At 42.6% G+C, this 14,801-nt stretch overlaps 1 protein-coding gene across 3 annotated transcripts in view; it reads left to right on the top strand.

The window, feature by feature from the left end:
* WDFY4 (WDFY family member 4) overlaps positions 1 to 14,801 on the top strand; it is a 404,782-nt gene that overhangs the window by 53,086 nt on the left and 336,895 nt on the right. For all 3 annotated transcript variants that reach the window (XM_029060697.2, XM_029060700.2, XM_029060698.2), the window contains exon 12: positions 5,978 to 6,576. In XM_029060697.2, the coding sequence (XP_028916530.1) occupies positions 5,978 to 6,576 (599 nt within the window). The remainder of the gene's footprint in view (positions 1 to 5,977; positions 6,577 to 14,801) is intronic.

The following is a 14,801-nucleotide window of genomic DNA, read 5'->3' on the forward strand; positions in this document are numbered from 1 at the left end:
CAGATCAATATAATAAATGCTTGAAAAAGCGCGATACCGTAGAATTGGTGGACAGAGTGAATGCTCAAGGGAAATAGGTGAATTGAGGTATTATTTTATCCAGGCAGACTCAGGCGCCCTGATTCTGCAGAATGCATGGAGCAGCTTTCCAACCCCTTCTACTGTTCAGTGATCTAATCTTGAACACTGAGCTCTCACAGACCCTTGTTTGCAGAGTTTGGAGGTTACTATTTATTATCTCGTTGCCTTGCAGAAGAGGGAAGCTGTTTATAAACTCTCTGAGCAGCATAAAATTGGTCATTCAATTTTAATTTCTTAGCACACTTGGTTAATAATAATATCGATAATAATGATGATAATAATAATAATAACAATAATAATGGATCTGGAAGGTGCTTACTAAGGGCCAAGCACTGTACTAAACACTGGAGTAGATGCAAGTTCATGAGATCCTCTAAGGGGCTTGCAGTCTAAGTAGGAGAAAGAAGATCATGGTCTAGTGGAGAGTGCATAGGCCCGGGAGTGAACGGTTGTGGTTTCTAATCCTGGCTCTGCCACGTGTCTGTTGTGTGACCTTGGGTAAGCCACTTTATTTCTCTGGGCCTCAGTTACCTCATCTGTAAAATGGGGATCAGGACTGTGAGCCTCTTGGGGGACTTGGGCTGTATCCAAACTGATTACCTTGAATCTACTCCTGTACTTAGAAAAGTGCTTGGCTCATAGTAACCGCTTAACAAATAGCACAGTTATCATTACTGTTATTATACTACTATTATTATATATTATATTATACTATTATTATACTATATTATTACTCTATCACTAAGAGGTCAAATAGGTTTCGCATCCTCATTTTACAATGAGGGAACTGAGGCACAGAGAAGTTAAATGTCTTGCTCAAGATCACACAGCAGACCCAAGACAGAGACAGGATTGGAACTCAGGTCCTCAGACATCCAGGCCCCTGCTCTTTCCACTAGACCATGCTTCTTCACCTTATTTTATTTTTGTTATGGTATTTGTTAGTATGTCTCAAACACTGTTCCAAACGCTGGGAGAGGTCAATGAGGCCAGAAACTTTCACTATCCTGCATGGGGCTCACAGTCATAAATTGCACCGAATCCCTTTGGACTCAGTGCTGAGCTACAACGTAGGAGCCTGGTGTTGAGAGAGGGGAAGGAAATTCAGTCCAAGGAGTGCCTGGGTGTTGAGATTACCTTTTCGAGCACTTCATATTGATCATCACTATTATCCCCATTAATATCATGACTATCAACTAAGTGCCATAGTGCAAATGGCAGTATCCTTCACCCTAGAGCAGTACAGAGAGATCTTAATCACAAAATTACAACACAACAAAAGGGCTCACATTTCTGTGTTGTACACTTTTTTTAATGGCATATGTTAAATGCTTACTCTAGGCCAAGCACTGTTCTAAGCACTGGAGGAAAGAAAAGATAACCGGGTTCGTTCGGTATACCCCCTGGCCCACGTAGGGCTCACAGTCTTAGTGGAAAGATCCCGGGCTTGGGAGTCAGAGGTCGTGGGTTCTAATTCCGACTCGGCCACTTGTCAGCTGTGTGACTTTGGGCAAGTCACTTAACTTCTCTGTGCCTCAGTTACCTCATCTGTAAAAGGGGGATCAAGACTGTGAACCCCAAGTGGAAAAACCTGTTAACCTATCCCAGTGCTTAGAACGGGGCGTGGCACATGGTAAACTCTTAACAAATGCCATCATTATTATTAATCCCAATTTTACAGAAGAGGCACAGAGAAGTTAAGTGACTTGCTCAAGGTCACACTGCAGAGAACTATTGACACATTGACAAAGGCTCACCTGAAATAGCAAGGGACTGAAAAATAGACCCTTCTCCCCACCGCCCCAACACACAAGAACCCTCTAGACTGTAAATTCATCGTGGATAGGGAATGTGTCTACCAATTCTGTCATATTGACACGTTCTTTCATTCATACAATTGTATTTATTGAGCGCTCACTACTGTACTAAACGCTTGGGAGAGTATCCCCGGGCCAGTGGCGCAATGGATAACGTGTCTGACTACGGATCAGAAGATTCCAGGTTCGACTCTTGGCTGGCTGGAGTTGGGGAACCTTAATTTTAGAGAAGCAGCGTGGCTCAGTGGAAAGAGCCCGGGCTTTGGAGTCAGAGGTCATAAGTTCAAATCCCAGCTCTGCCACTTGTCAGCTGTGTGACTGTGGGCAAGTCACTTAGCTTCTCTGTGCCTCAGTTACCTCATCTGTAAAATGGGGATTAAGACTGTGAGTCTCATGAGGGACAACCTGATTCCCCTGTGTCTACTCCAGCGCTTAGAACAGTGGTCTGCACATAGTAAGCGCTTAACAAATACCAAAAAAAAAAAGTAACAATAAACAGACACATTCCCAGCACTTAGTACAGTGCTCTGAACATAGTGGATTCTCAATAAATATCACCGATTGAGAGACATAAAAGAGGAAGTGATGGGAAAATGAGAATGTGATGCAATACGTAGTTAGACACTTAGAAGTGTTCTGTTTTCAAACACAAAATGAGTTTGAACATTTGCCCCGGTCTTATGGTTCTGAGCCGAGCAAGTTAATGAGCGGGCCAAGTATGGACCAGACATTGGGAGATTTTCATTTTTATTGGCTGAATTTATGAGTTTCACATCTGCTTCTAAAAGTTACGTTTGAATGACGACTGAGCCGCACGAGGGGAAGGACTGGATCGGGGTTTGTTTTACTTGGTAAAAATATAAAGAGTATTTTGTATCCACATTTGAAAGTAGGACATTAAGTCAGTTTCCCGTTAGCTCTCTCGTCTAGGCAGACCTTAGTTGAAAGTTGGCTCTTGGGAAATAATAATTATAAAAGCGATGATAGACTATCAAGATCGAAAGCATGTATAAAGCCATTATGATGTTTTACAGATTTAATATCTTCCCAATATCAGCCATGGAGAGACAACATAAATGACAAATAGTGTTTAAAATTATTAGATGGAGTGATAGTCTCTACGTTATAATCGTCTATATTATCCCCAGTTTGAGACGCTCCCTAGAAATGTTATGTGCTTAGGGAGGTGCTTTAACTCTTTCAGGCCGCTACGGGACAATTTAGCTCAATCTGGCAGCGGTTGGAACATAGAGTCATGAACTAAATGGTCCTTCAGCGGTCTCACAGAGTGACTGTCTTCCTCACTCCTTCACTTACTATCAAGGAGTAAGTGACAGAGACGTTGGGAATATCTTGCTCAATGTGTACTGGGGGCGGGGGGCGGGGGAGAGGCAAGGAGAGGATGAAAAAGAAGAGGGAAGAGAGGGAGCAAAACCAACTCTTTGGGAAAATCCCAGTGTTGGGAATATATGCTTTATTGCAGAGTCCCAACCAAATAGCCTACATTAAACTCCTGTACACAGTGATAGCTGGGGTTTCTGGTTTAGCGTCCAGGGTTTCCTGGAAAGAAATGAAGGTTTCGGGTACCATCCCAACCCCCTCGAGGCAGGGAATCATCCTGAAGTCTTTGAGGAGTTGTCGAAGAGTCGCCCCACAAGAAAGCGCCCGTTTCAGACCTTTGTAAAGTTTAGTGGTGTTTCCCATATGATACGGGAACAAATGCAGCCTCCATATCTAATTCTGACAAATGATAACTGAGTTAAAACATAATGTAAGCAAATGAATTTATTATCCACAGCCTTTGGGATGGTGATTGTGTTACCCACAAATTCAGATTGATTTGCTAATATATATTTAGCTGTTAAACTCTGAGTTTAATCCGATTACCCTTCCAGTCTTCCAGCACGACACATGGAAAATTATGAGGAATAACAAATAATGGAATGTGAAATAAATTCTGTTATCCCTAACTGAGTTAGCTGTTTACAGTAGACATCAGTTTTATGGATTCAAGCTGGAGGAATACTAACTCACAGATGATTAAATTGTAACCAAGTTAGAGCCTGAGGAAATGTGGTTAACACTGACCTTTCCTGAAATGTGTCAAACCTATCCTGATTACTTCGACTTCAACTTATTAAATTTACTCCCTGCTCAAGACTTCCCACCCGTTTTGATGCATTATCATGCAAAATTGAATGACAGTAATGGAGTCCCTGCCCTGGCCCCTGCATTTCTGACAAATTGTTTCCCTAAGTAGCGTATTATTTTTTTTCTTTATGATAGAAATGTTTCTCTTTAGATTATTTGAAATTAAACCTTTGTAATTGGGTTTTGGGGTCCTTATTTTATGACTCTGTAGATATGAAATTAGCCCCATTCCAAGAAGCAATAGAACAACTGAACTTCTAATGATGTTACCCCCATTTTAGATGATGGTTTTGGAATTTGATAAATCAAGCAATGCCAGTGGATAAGATGCATGCAGCTTTCCCTTTTCCCGTATTTTTTCTTTCTAAAAAGTAATGGAAATCGTGGGGAGAATTCCATTTGGAAACGCGCCGGCCATACAGTATGTTTAATAGATTTGCTTCGTGCTTGAACTGAACGTTAAAGTTGGGACTGAAGGAGTCCTAAATCTCCAGAACCGGGAGGGAGGAGCGGGAGCCCTTGGGGAAGTCTCCTGAAACTGAAAGGATGAAACCTTGTTAGATCATCATATGCAGAAAGTTGCAAATAATGTTCTTTAAAGCCAACCTTTCTGTTTACAACTGAGGCAGAATGGACAACCTCTCTTGTTGTCAGTCCGTACCTTTCCCGATCCTGGGGCCTTAATGTTGATAGTATTTATTACTTAATCAGTCAATCAACCAATCGAATTTATTGAGCGCTTCCTGAATGCGGAGCACTCTACTAAGTGTTTGGGAGCGTGCAATATAACAGAGAAAGTAGACACATTGAGTGCTTACTATGTTCCAAGCACTGGGGTATAATCAAGAGGGTTAGATCAGACACAGTCCCTGCCCCACACAGTTCTCTAAACCGCATGCTTGTCCTCTAGACTGTAATCTTAATGTGGGCAGCGAATGTCTGCTATATATTGTTATTTCATAACCTCACAGTACAGTGCTCTGCACACACTAGGCACTCAATAAATATGGTTGACTGACTGACCACTCACAATCTGAGGGACAGTAGGTATTTTCTCCCCATTTTACAGATGAGAAAACCTAGGCACAGAGCTCTTAAGGTACTTACTCGAGGCCATGCGGAGGCAATCGCCGAACCTGGAAGAGATCCTGGGTCTCCTGGCACCCATTTATGTGTTCCTCCCACTAGGCCATGCTGCCTCCCTTGAATTCCCATTCAAGGAACAGGGAAAGGTGACTGGATTACATATTATCTGTTTTCCATAGGGAGACTGATCCTTCAGTGCTTCAGAGAGAAATGATTCTTTGCTGTGGCATCAAGCACAGAGCAATGAGCCAACTAGGGAGGGTGGTATGGACTAAGAAAATCAGGCCAAGGAGAAAAATTGCTAGACTGTAAGCTCACTGTGGGTAAGGAATATGTCTACCAACTCTTTTATATTGTTATATTGTACTCTTCCAAGTGCTTGAACAGTACTCTGCACACAGCAAGTTCTCAATAAATACGATTGATTGATGGATAATTAGAAATGGATAAGATGCTCCGAGAGCTAATAATAATCGTGGTATTTGTTAAGCACTTACTATATGCCAGGCACCGTACTAAGTGCTGGGGTGGAGACAAGCAAATCGAGTTGGACACAGTCCCTGTCCCACAAGGGGCTCACAGTCTCAATCCCCATTTTACAGATGAAGTGGCTGAGGCACAGAGAAGTAAAGCGACTTGCCCAAGGTCACACAGCAGACAAGTGGCAGAGCTGGGATTAGAACCCATAAGCCTATGACTCCCAGGCCCCTTCTCTGTCTACTATGCCATGCTGCTGTGGCCCCAGAGAAGCGTGGGACAGGATGGAAATAATTTTACCGATTAGTCAAAATCCTGGCCGGCTAAAAGCCACAGACATCTTAATCGTCTTTCCAATGTTGCAGTCTCTTCATAGAATCCTGGAGAATCCCAAGGGCCGCTCAGCTTTCAGAACCTCCCATGGATTCAACGGACTTCTGTCTCTCCTCTCTGACATGGAGGGGGCTTTACGGGACCCCCCCTCCGAAATCTGGGCCACGACGGCGCCCAGTCAGACCCTGGACCTCATCCTCTACACGTTATGTGGCATAATGGCTGCCCTGCACCACGACCCGATCAACGGAGACTTTTTCAGGAAGAACAACCTCTTTGAGAAATTAGCTGATGACCTCTGGTTGCTGGGCTGTTTTGCAACCCAGGAGAGCAGACCAACCAGACCGTTACCGTGGGCCAACACCAAAGCTAGGACCTTAGCCGAGTTTTTGAGTGCCGCCTCTTCCTCCCCCGGTACGTTCCCCTTGTGGGCGAGGAACTGCCTCACCATTCTGAGCTACCTTGACAGTATGGCCAAAGGGTCTCTTCACCCGTGGAGTTGTTCAAGGGAGACAGAGTCAGATGTCGGAGAAGTGATGTCGAATCTGCAAAGCCAATCGGAAGGATGCGGAAACTTTGAGAAAACCAGCATCAGATCATCTAGTGTCCAGCTGTGGCCCGAACTAACTAGGTATTCAATTCTTTATTCTATAAATTGAAAATTGCTTAAGGGCAGAGATCATGTCTACTAACCTTATTGTCCTCTCCTAAGCATTTTGCACAGTGCAGTGCTCTGCATAGAATAAGTGTTCAATAAATACACTGATTTTAAGCCAGTGAAATATTAGAACAGTAAAATAAACTGGCCAAGTCTGGACTGTTAATATTCCACCATAACCATCTCTATCCCAATTTTCCTATCTCTTTATGTAATGCTACTTCTATTTTCCTATCCATTAGGGAAAAGAGTTGGAGTTATCTTTGGCTATTCAAATATAATCTGTGGTCAAATTGTGTTGTTTCTTCCTTCTCCATCTACTGATATTTCTCCATCCAAATACTGTCGCAGGCACTTCTCGCAGAGGCGGTGTTGCCTAGTGGATAGAGCACAGGCTTGGGAGTCATAAAGACATGGATTCTACTCGTGGCTTTGCCACTTGTCTGCTGTGTGGCCTTGGGCAAGTCATTTCCCTGCCTCGATGCCTCAGTTACCTCATCTGTAAAATGGGGATTAAGATGCTGAGCCCCATGTGGGTCTGGGTTTTTGTCCAACCTGATTATCCTGTATCCATCCCAGTGCTTAGTACAGTGTCTGGCACATAGTAAGTGCCTAACAAATACCACTATTATTATTATTATTATTGTTATTATTTTCAACTCATGCCCAGGCTACTGCAGCCTTACCTTCATCATTCTCACCCTTGACAGCTGAAACTAAACTTTGCTTTCAAAGACGTTTTCTCTACTCGACTTTTTGACCTATTTCAATCAATCAGTGACTATTGATTGAGTCTTTGCTCTGTGCAGAGCACTGTACTAAATGCTTGGGTGAGTAAAATAGAGTTACAAGGAGCTGACAATCTAGTTTCCAATACAGATATTACCAGTAGGAGGAAATAATAGATTTTAAAGAGTGGTAAATCCGTGCTATGGTCAGAGGGGAGGGAAGGGGAGAGGGTGAATCTCCAAGTGCTTACAGTAAGTGAAAGTGCTGGAGCAGTGGTAGTCCGGGAAATAGGTTGGACAGATTCATTCATTCATTCATTCATTCATTCATTCATTCATCCATTCATTCAGTAGTATTTATTGAGCGCTTACTATGTGCAGAGGACTGTACTAAGTGCTTGGAATGTACAGTTTGACAACAGAGGCAATCCCTGCCCAATAACGGGCTCACAGTCCTAACGATGGTCTCACAGTCCATCACAGATAGGATATGGGATTTGAGAAGAGCTTGGAGGATGGAGAGAACAATGGTTTGCTAGATGTGAAGGGGCAGGAAGTTTCAGGATGGAGAGGGGGCGTGAGCAAGAGGTCAAGGTTGAGAGAGATGAGAACAAGGCAAATGCGTTGGTTGGTTTGAGGTGACTGAAATGAATGATCAGGGCTGCATTGGGTGAGGGATGAAGATAAGTAAGTGATTCCCCACCAGAATGCCATGAATAATAAGAATAAAAATGGTATTTATTAAACACTTACTATGTGCCCAGCATTGTATTGGGGTAGAACACAGTCCCTGTTCCAGGTGAGGCTCACCTCTAAGGGGGAAGAAAAGGTATTGGATCCCCATTTTACAGAGGAGGAAATGGAGGCACAGATAACCTAAGTAATAATAATGGTATTTGTAAAGAAATTACTGTGTGCCAGGCATTTTACTAAGGGCTGGGGTGGATACAAGCAAATAGGGTTGGATACAGTCCCTTTCCCACATGAAACTCCTCTATTTACAGATGAGGTAGCTGAGGGCTAGAGAAGTGAAGTGACTTGCATAAGGCCACACAACAGACAAATGGCGGAGCTGGGATTAGAACCCATGACCTTCTGACTCCCAGGCCCGTGTTCTACCCACTGTTCCATCTGTGACTTGCCCATGATCATCGAACAACTAAGTGGTGCAGCTGGAATTCGAATCCATGCCCCTTAACTCCCATTGTGCACTTTCCAGCAGGTTGCACCGTTTCTCCAAAATGAAATGACTGTTTATCATCTTATGGACAGAGAATATGGCTTTTTGTTCTGTTCTGTTTTACTCCTAGACCTATCTAATGATGTTCCATATTCAGGAGGTTCTCAGTTATTAATGACATAATTAGGGAAGAACAGCATGCCCAAGTGAAAAGAATACAGTAGAGTCAGAGGATTGAGGAGCTTCTTCATGTTCTGATACTTGTCTTCTGCATAACCTTGAGCTATTCATGCCTTTGGGTCTTATTTTTCCCATCTGGAAAATGGGGATAAAATACCTGTTCTCCCTCCCTCCTAGATTGTGACCCCTGTGTGGGCTCTCTATCTGATGTGATTATTTTATATCTAAGCCCTGGGCTTATCACAGAGGTTGGCATATAATAAATGAGTAATAAAGAACATCATTAAGTGGTCTTCCTCACCAGAATGTGGGAGGGGATTTGGCACCTAAAGGGAAGTTTCCTGGACAGAAGTTGATGACTGATTGATTGATTGAGGACCAATCCACTCCCATTGCTAACTCCTCTTAATCTGTTGAATACTATGATTATGGTATTTGTTAAGGGCTTACTATGTGCCAAGCACTACTCTAAGCGCTGGGGTAGATACCAGACAATCAAGTTGAATATGGTCCCTGACGCACATGGGACTCACAGTCTCAATCCCCATTTTACAAATGAGGTAACTGAGGCCCAGAGAAATGAAGCGACTTGCCCAAAGTCACAAAGCATGCAAGTGGCAGAGCCGAGATTAGAACCTATGACCCCTGACTCCCAGAGTCATGCTCTTCCCAGGGCTTAGAAAAGTGCTTGGCACATAGTAAGCACTTAACAAATGCCATTATCATTATTATTATTATTAGTTCCACCAGTCCAGGCTGCTTCTCACTGGGCCAGGCTTCTTCAAGCTCATTTCCCCTCATTGCCTGCCATGTGTTTTCCCTTCTCTCATTGGACAATCTTATAAAACCCCACCTTGTCACCACAGAAAAAATCCATCGATCAATGGCATTTATTGAATGCCCACACTCGGCAGAGCACTATATTAAACTCTCTGAAGAGTTCATTAATTGGCACGATAACAAGCAAAAATGTCTGGTCAGATTTTTTCCCAACATCCACCTTGAACTAATCCTGGCTGCATTTCATTCATCCCATAATATAATCATATGTTTGTTGGTATTTAAGATTGGGGTTTTACTATAATGGCTTAATTCTCTGCATCTTTATTTGTGTGTCTGGATTTCCTTTTGGTGGGATTCTAATGGGGTTTATTCATTTTAGATGAAAACTCCTAGATGTCAAGTTCAATTTCTGGATAATTAGCTTTGCCTGCCACCGTGTTCCATGCCAAAGGCAACTCTCCTTAAAAATTCATAACCTTTGGTGATGGCAGGTCTCAAAAATTATTTAATGCAGCAAGCATGGAAGGGAGTAATGTTCACAATTTTTCAGAGAAGTAGGCAATCTGAGGAATTTATAATTTGTGACAGAAACCATAGAGGTAGAATTATTTTCTGTAGCCACAATTTCTCATTTTTATCTCCTCTGATAAAATGTCTATGGCAGATTAGCTAATCTCCAGTGTAATTGTCCATGTTTAAATTGTCCTTGAACATTATAAACAGAGGCAAATTGTGGAAATATTTAAGCACCTACTGGAGGCAGAGATGAAGTCAATTGCCTGCAGGTGATATAGAAAACTCATTCTTACAGCGCCTGCTTCCTGGGAACTACACTTCCCAGAATTCCCTTTGAACAAGAGCCAATAAATCCAGGTGGAACTTTTTTTTTTAAAATTCAGGGAAGGAAGGTTGCATTGGTTCTCTGCTGTTTTGTTAGAACTCATCTGACAGCTTTGCTGATCTGTGAGTTTCCCTGCTGAGAATTGTATATTTAAGGGTCTCTGCTGGATATTTTTTCATCATTTGAGTGCACTGAATTTCATGTGTAGGTTTTGAGACATTAGGATCTGGTTTAGCTTTCCCCTCTTTCTCTTTGCCTGATTTGAACCTTATTTCTGTATTTAAGGTTTTTTGTTTGCTTTTAATGTTTTTTTTAAGTGCTTATGTAAAACATAGTGAACATTACTCCCTCCTGTGCGTGCTGCATTAAATGATTTTTGAAACCTGTCATCACCAAGGGTTATGAATATTTAAGGAGAGTTGCCTTTAGCGTGGGATATGGTGGAAGGCAAAGCTAATTACCCAGACACTAAACTTGATATCTAGGGGTTTTCATCTAAAATGAATAAAACCTATTAGAATAAATTCCTGCTCACTAAGTGCTAGGCACTGTACCAAGCTCTGGGGTAGAAAAAAAAATAATTAGGTTGGACACAGACTCTGTCCTTCATGGGGCTTACAGTCTTCATCTGCACTTTACAGATAAAGTAACTGAGACACAGAAAAGTTAAGTGACTTCCCTGAGGTCACAGAGTAGAAAAGTGGTAGAGCCAGGATTAGAAGGCAGGTCTTTCTCACTCTCAGGCCTTTCTCACTCCCAGGCCTGTGGTCTATCCACTAGGCCACGTTGCTTCTCAGTGTTCTGACTAGTTGGGCGATGGAGGAACCATGAGCTTTATTCAAACTTCTTCTGTGATAATCAGGTTTAAAGACCCTTTCAGAAATTTCATATATATTAATCGTTGTCCTGTGGTATTGTATTGGTATCTGAAGCATACAAAAGGGACCAAAGTCCAAAGGCAATTTCAGTCCATCAGCTTCTTATTTTTTATGACCATTTAAACATTCAGCCCTTCAACACTTAAGTATGTAGCCATAGTCTATGGATATTAATGTCCGAATCTCCCCCTAGGCTGTAAGCTCCCTGTAAGCAGGGAACGTCTCTACCAACTCTATTATATTGTACTCCCCCACCACTTAGTACAGCGCTCTGCACACAGTAGGTGATCAATAAATATTGATTTGAGCCTTTCTATTGGGTGAAAGGGGTCAGAAACTACAGCTTTGACTGAGGGAAGCAGCGTGGCTCAGTGGAAAGAGTGTGGGCTTGGGAGCCAGAGGTCATGGGTTCGAATGCCAGGTCTGCCACTCAGCTGTGTGACTGTGGGCAAGTCACTTAACCTCTCTGTGCCTCAGTTACCTCATCTGTAAAATGGGGATTAACGGTGAGCCTTTTTACGTGGGACAACCTGATTAACCTGTATCTACCCCAGTGCTTAGAACAGTGCTCTGCACATAGTAAGCACTTAAATACCAACATTATTATTATCAATCTAGCATCTTAATAAAATGAAATGGTATTAGGCATTCAGTTTGATTTGTATTGTCATCAAAGCACCCAGAATTCCCTGATTTAGGAATTTGGGAATGCTCACTTAAGGGAAGAATGTTTTCCATAGGAGGCATTCTAGGGTGGGGAGGAGGGGTATGTGTGGTCTAATGGGTAAGCAATATGATAATTTAACAAAACTTATTCTTTTCATAATGTCACTTGTTATGAAATAGTATTTAAGTGCTTACTATATGCTAGGCAGTGTACTAAACGCTGAAGAAGATACTAGTTAATCAGTTTGGACACAGTCCGTGTCCCTTGTGGGACTGACAGTCTTAATCCCTATTATACAGAGGAGGGAACTGAGACACAGAGATGTAAAGTGACTTGTTCAAGGTCACGCAGCAGGCAAGTGGAGGAAGTGAGATTAAAACTCAGAGTCTTCTGACTCCCAGGCCCATGCTCTGCTCTATCCATTAGGCCACACCGCTTCTCAGCATTGCTGAGAAGGGAATGCTGCACATTCCCTGCTTGTTATGGACAGGGAATGTGTTTACCAACTCTATTGTATTTTTTCTCCCAATCACTCCGTACAGTGTTATGCATACAGTAAGAGCTCAATACATAGCATTGATTTTTACGAGATGTTCTTCCCCTTGACGCTGTTTAGTGCCATTGTTCTTGTCTGTCCGTCTCCCCCGATTAGACCGTAAGCCCGTCAAATGGCAGGGACTGTCTCTATCTGTTGCCGACTTGTTCATCCCAAGCGCTTAGTACAGTGCTCTGCACATAGTAAGCGCTCAATAAATACTATTGAATGAATGAATGAATGAATGAATGATTCAGTGGGTAATTATTTTTCCATTTTTTCTGATTCTGCTTAATGTGATGTTGAATCTACCAAAGAGCCAATTTGGAAATTCAAAATATCTTAATTATTTTAATCAATCAATGGTACTCACTGAGTGCTGAATGTGTGCAGAGTAGTCAAAGCATTAAACACTTACCACTGTCCTAAGTGCTTTGTTCTGTTGTGGGTTTAAATTGACTGAAAGACAAGAAGTAAAGGAATGGATAGTAATTGGTCCCTTTCCATGCTGGAGAAGCCTAGATGGCAGGATCTTCCAGAATCCATGCTACTATTTTTTTCACACCTTCATAAATGACCGGGGAGAGGGAGTGTGCAGAGAAATCTTCTAGTCTGCAGATGGCATTACCTTCTGGGGTTGGGGTAAAATTCCATGAATTAGTGGAAGCTGTGATCCAGTGCGTGGGCACGGAACTCAGAGTCAGGAAACTCAGTTCACCACTTGCCTGCTGTGTGACCTGCTGCAAGTCGCTTAAGCTCTCTGGGCTTCTGTTTCCTTATCTATAAAATGGGAATCAAACACCAGTTATCCCTCCCTCTTAGACTGGGAGTTCCGTAGGCCCACTTCCAGATTACTGCACAATTCCTCTAGGCTTCCCGTCACCATGTTGGAGACAGAACGCAGGACTGGATGTTTGCCAGCCCCAGTAATGGCATTTCTTATATTCATACAGCCTTGTCCAAAGCTTTCTACCATAAATGCTGAACCTTAATATATAGTTGCTTGATACTTAATAAAACTCACAGTTCTGGGGATTTGGGGTATTGGGCCTGATAATGTCATTGCACAGAGCAAGACTGTTTTCTCACACAGTTCGTAAAAGCAAAGATTTTTTTTTTCTTGAAATGAGCCATTCCCAGTGTGCAGTATCCCTTGCAGATCTGCTCTCCTTCGAAAATAATTTTGGAATTGGTTAAGCACCTACTCTCTGCCGATCACTGTACCAAGCCCTGGAATAGATACAAGATGATAATGGTGATATTTCAACACTTAATATCTATCAAGCACTATTCTGAGAGCTGGAGTAGATAGAAGTCAATCAGGTAGACAGTCCTTTTCCCACATGGGGCTCACAGTTTAAATAGGAGAAAGGACAGGTATTGAAGCCCCACTTTACCTTTGAGTAAATTGAGTTACAGAAAAATTAAATAACAAGCTCACGTAGCAAGCAAGTGGCCAGAACTGGGATTAGAATCCACATCCTCTGACTCCCGGATTTATGCTCTTTTCACTAGACCACACTGCTTCCCAACGCCAGTTATAGTCTGACCCTCTTCTCCCCTCTCCCTTCAGACCCTCCTCCCACTTAAGTGAAGGGCAGAACCTTCACATTCATCAATCAATCAATCAGTGGTATTTATTGAACATTTATTGTTTGCAGATCACTGTACTCAGCATGTGGGCGAGTAATGATAATATGGTATTTAAGTGCTTATGCCGTGCCAGGCACTGTATTAAGAGTTGGTGTGGATACAAACAAATGGGGTTGGACCAGATCTCTTTTCCCACATGGGGCTTACAGTCTCAATCCCCATTTTACAGATGAGGTAACTGAGGCACAGAGAAGTGAAGTGATTGCCCAAGGTCCTACAGCAGACAAGGGGCTGAAGCAGGATTGGAACCCATGATGTTCTGACTCCCAGGTCCATGTTCTATCCACTATGCCTTGCTGCTTCTGACTATAACCGAGTTGGTAGACATATTCCCCACCTACAAGGAATTTACAGTCTAGAGAGGGAAACAGATATAAATAAATTACACATATGTACCGAAGTGCTGTGGGGATGAGGGTGGAGGGAATAAAGGCTGCATGTAATAATAATTATAATAATAATGGTATTTAAGTGCTTGCTATGTGCAAAGCACTGCTCTAAGCGCTGGGGGGGATACAAGATGATCAGATTGTCCCTCATGGGGCTCACAGTCTTAATCCCCATTTTACAGATGAGGTTACTGAGACACAGAAAAGTTAAGTGACTTGCCCAAAGTCACCCAGCTGACAAGCAGTGGAGCCGGGATTAGAACCCATGACCTCTGACTCCCGAGCCCGTGCTCTTTCCACTGCATATCTAAGTGCACGGGTGATGGGGAAGGGATTGGGAGAAAAGGAAATAAGGGAAAACTTG

Source organism: Ornithorhynchus anatinus, chromosome 3, assembly GCF_004115215.2.
Source record: "Ornithorhynchus anatinus isolate Pmale09 chromosome 3, mOrnAna1.pri.v4, whole genome shotgun sequence".
Lineage (NCBI taxonomy): Eukaryota > Metazoa > Chordata > Mammalia > Monotremata > Ornithorhynchidae > Ornithorhynchus > Ornithorhynchus anatinus.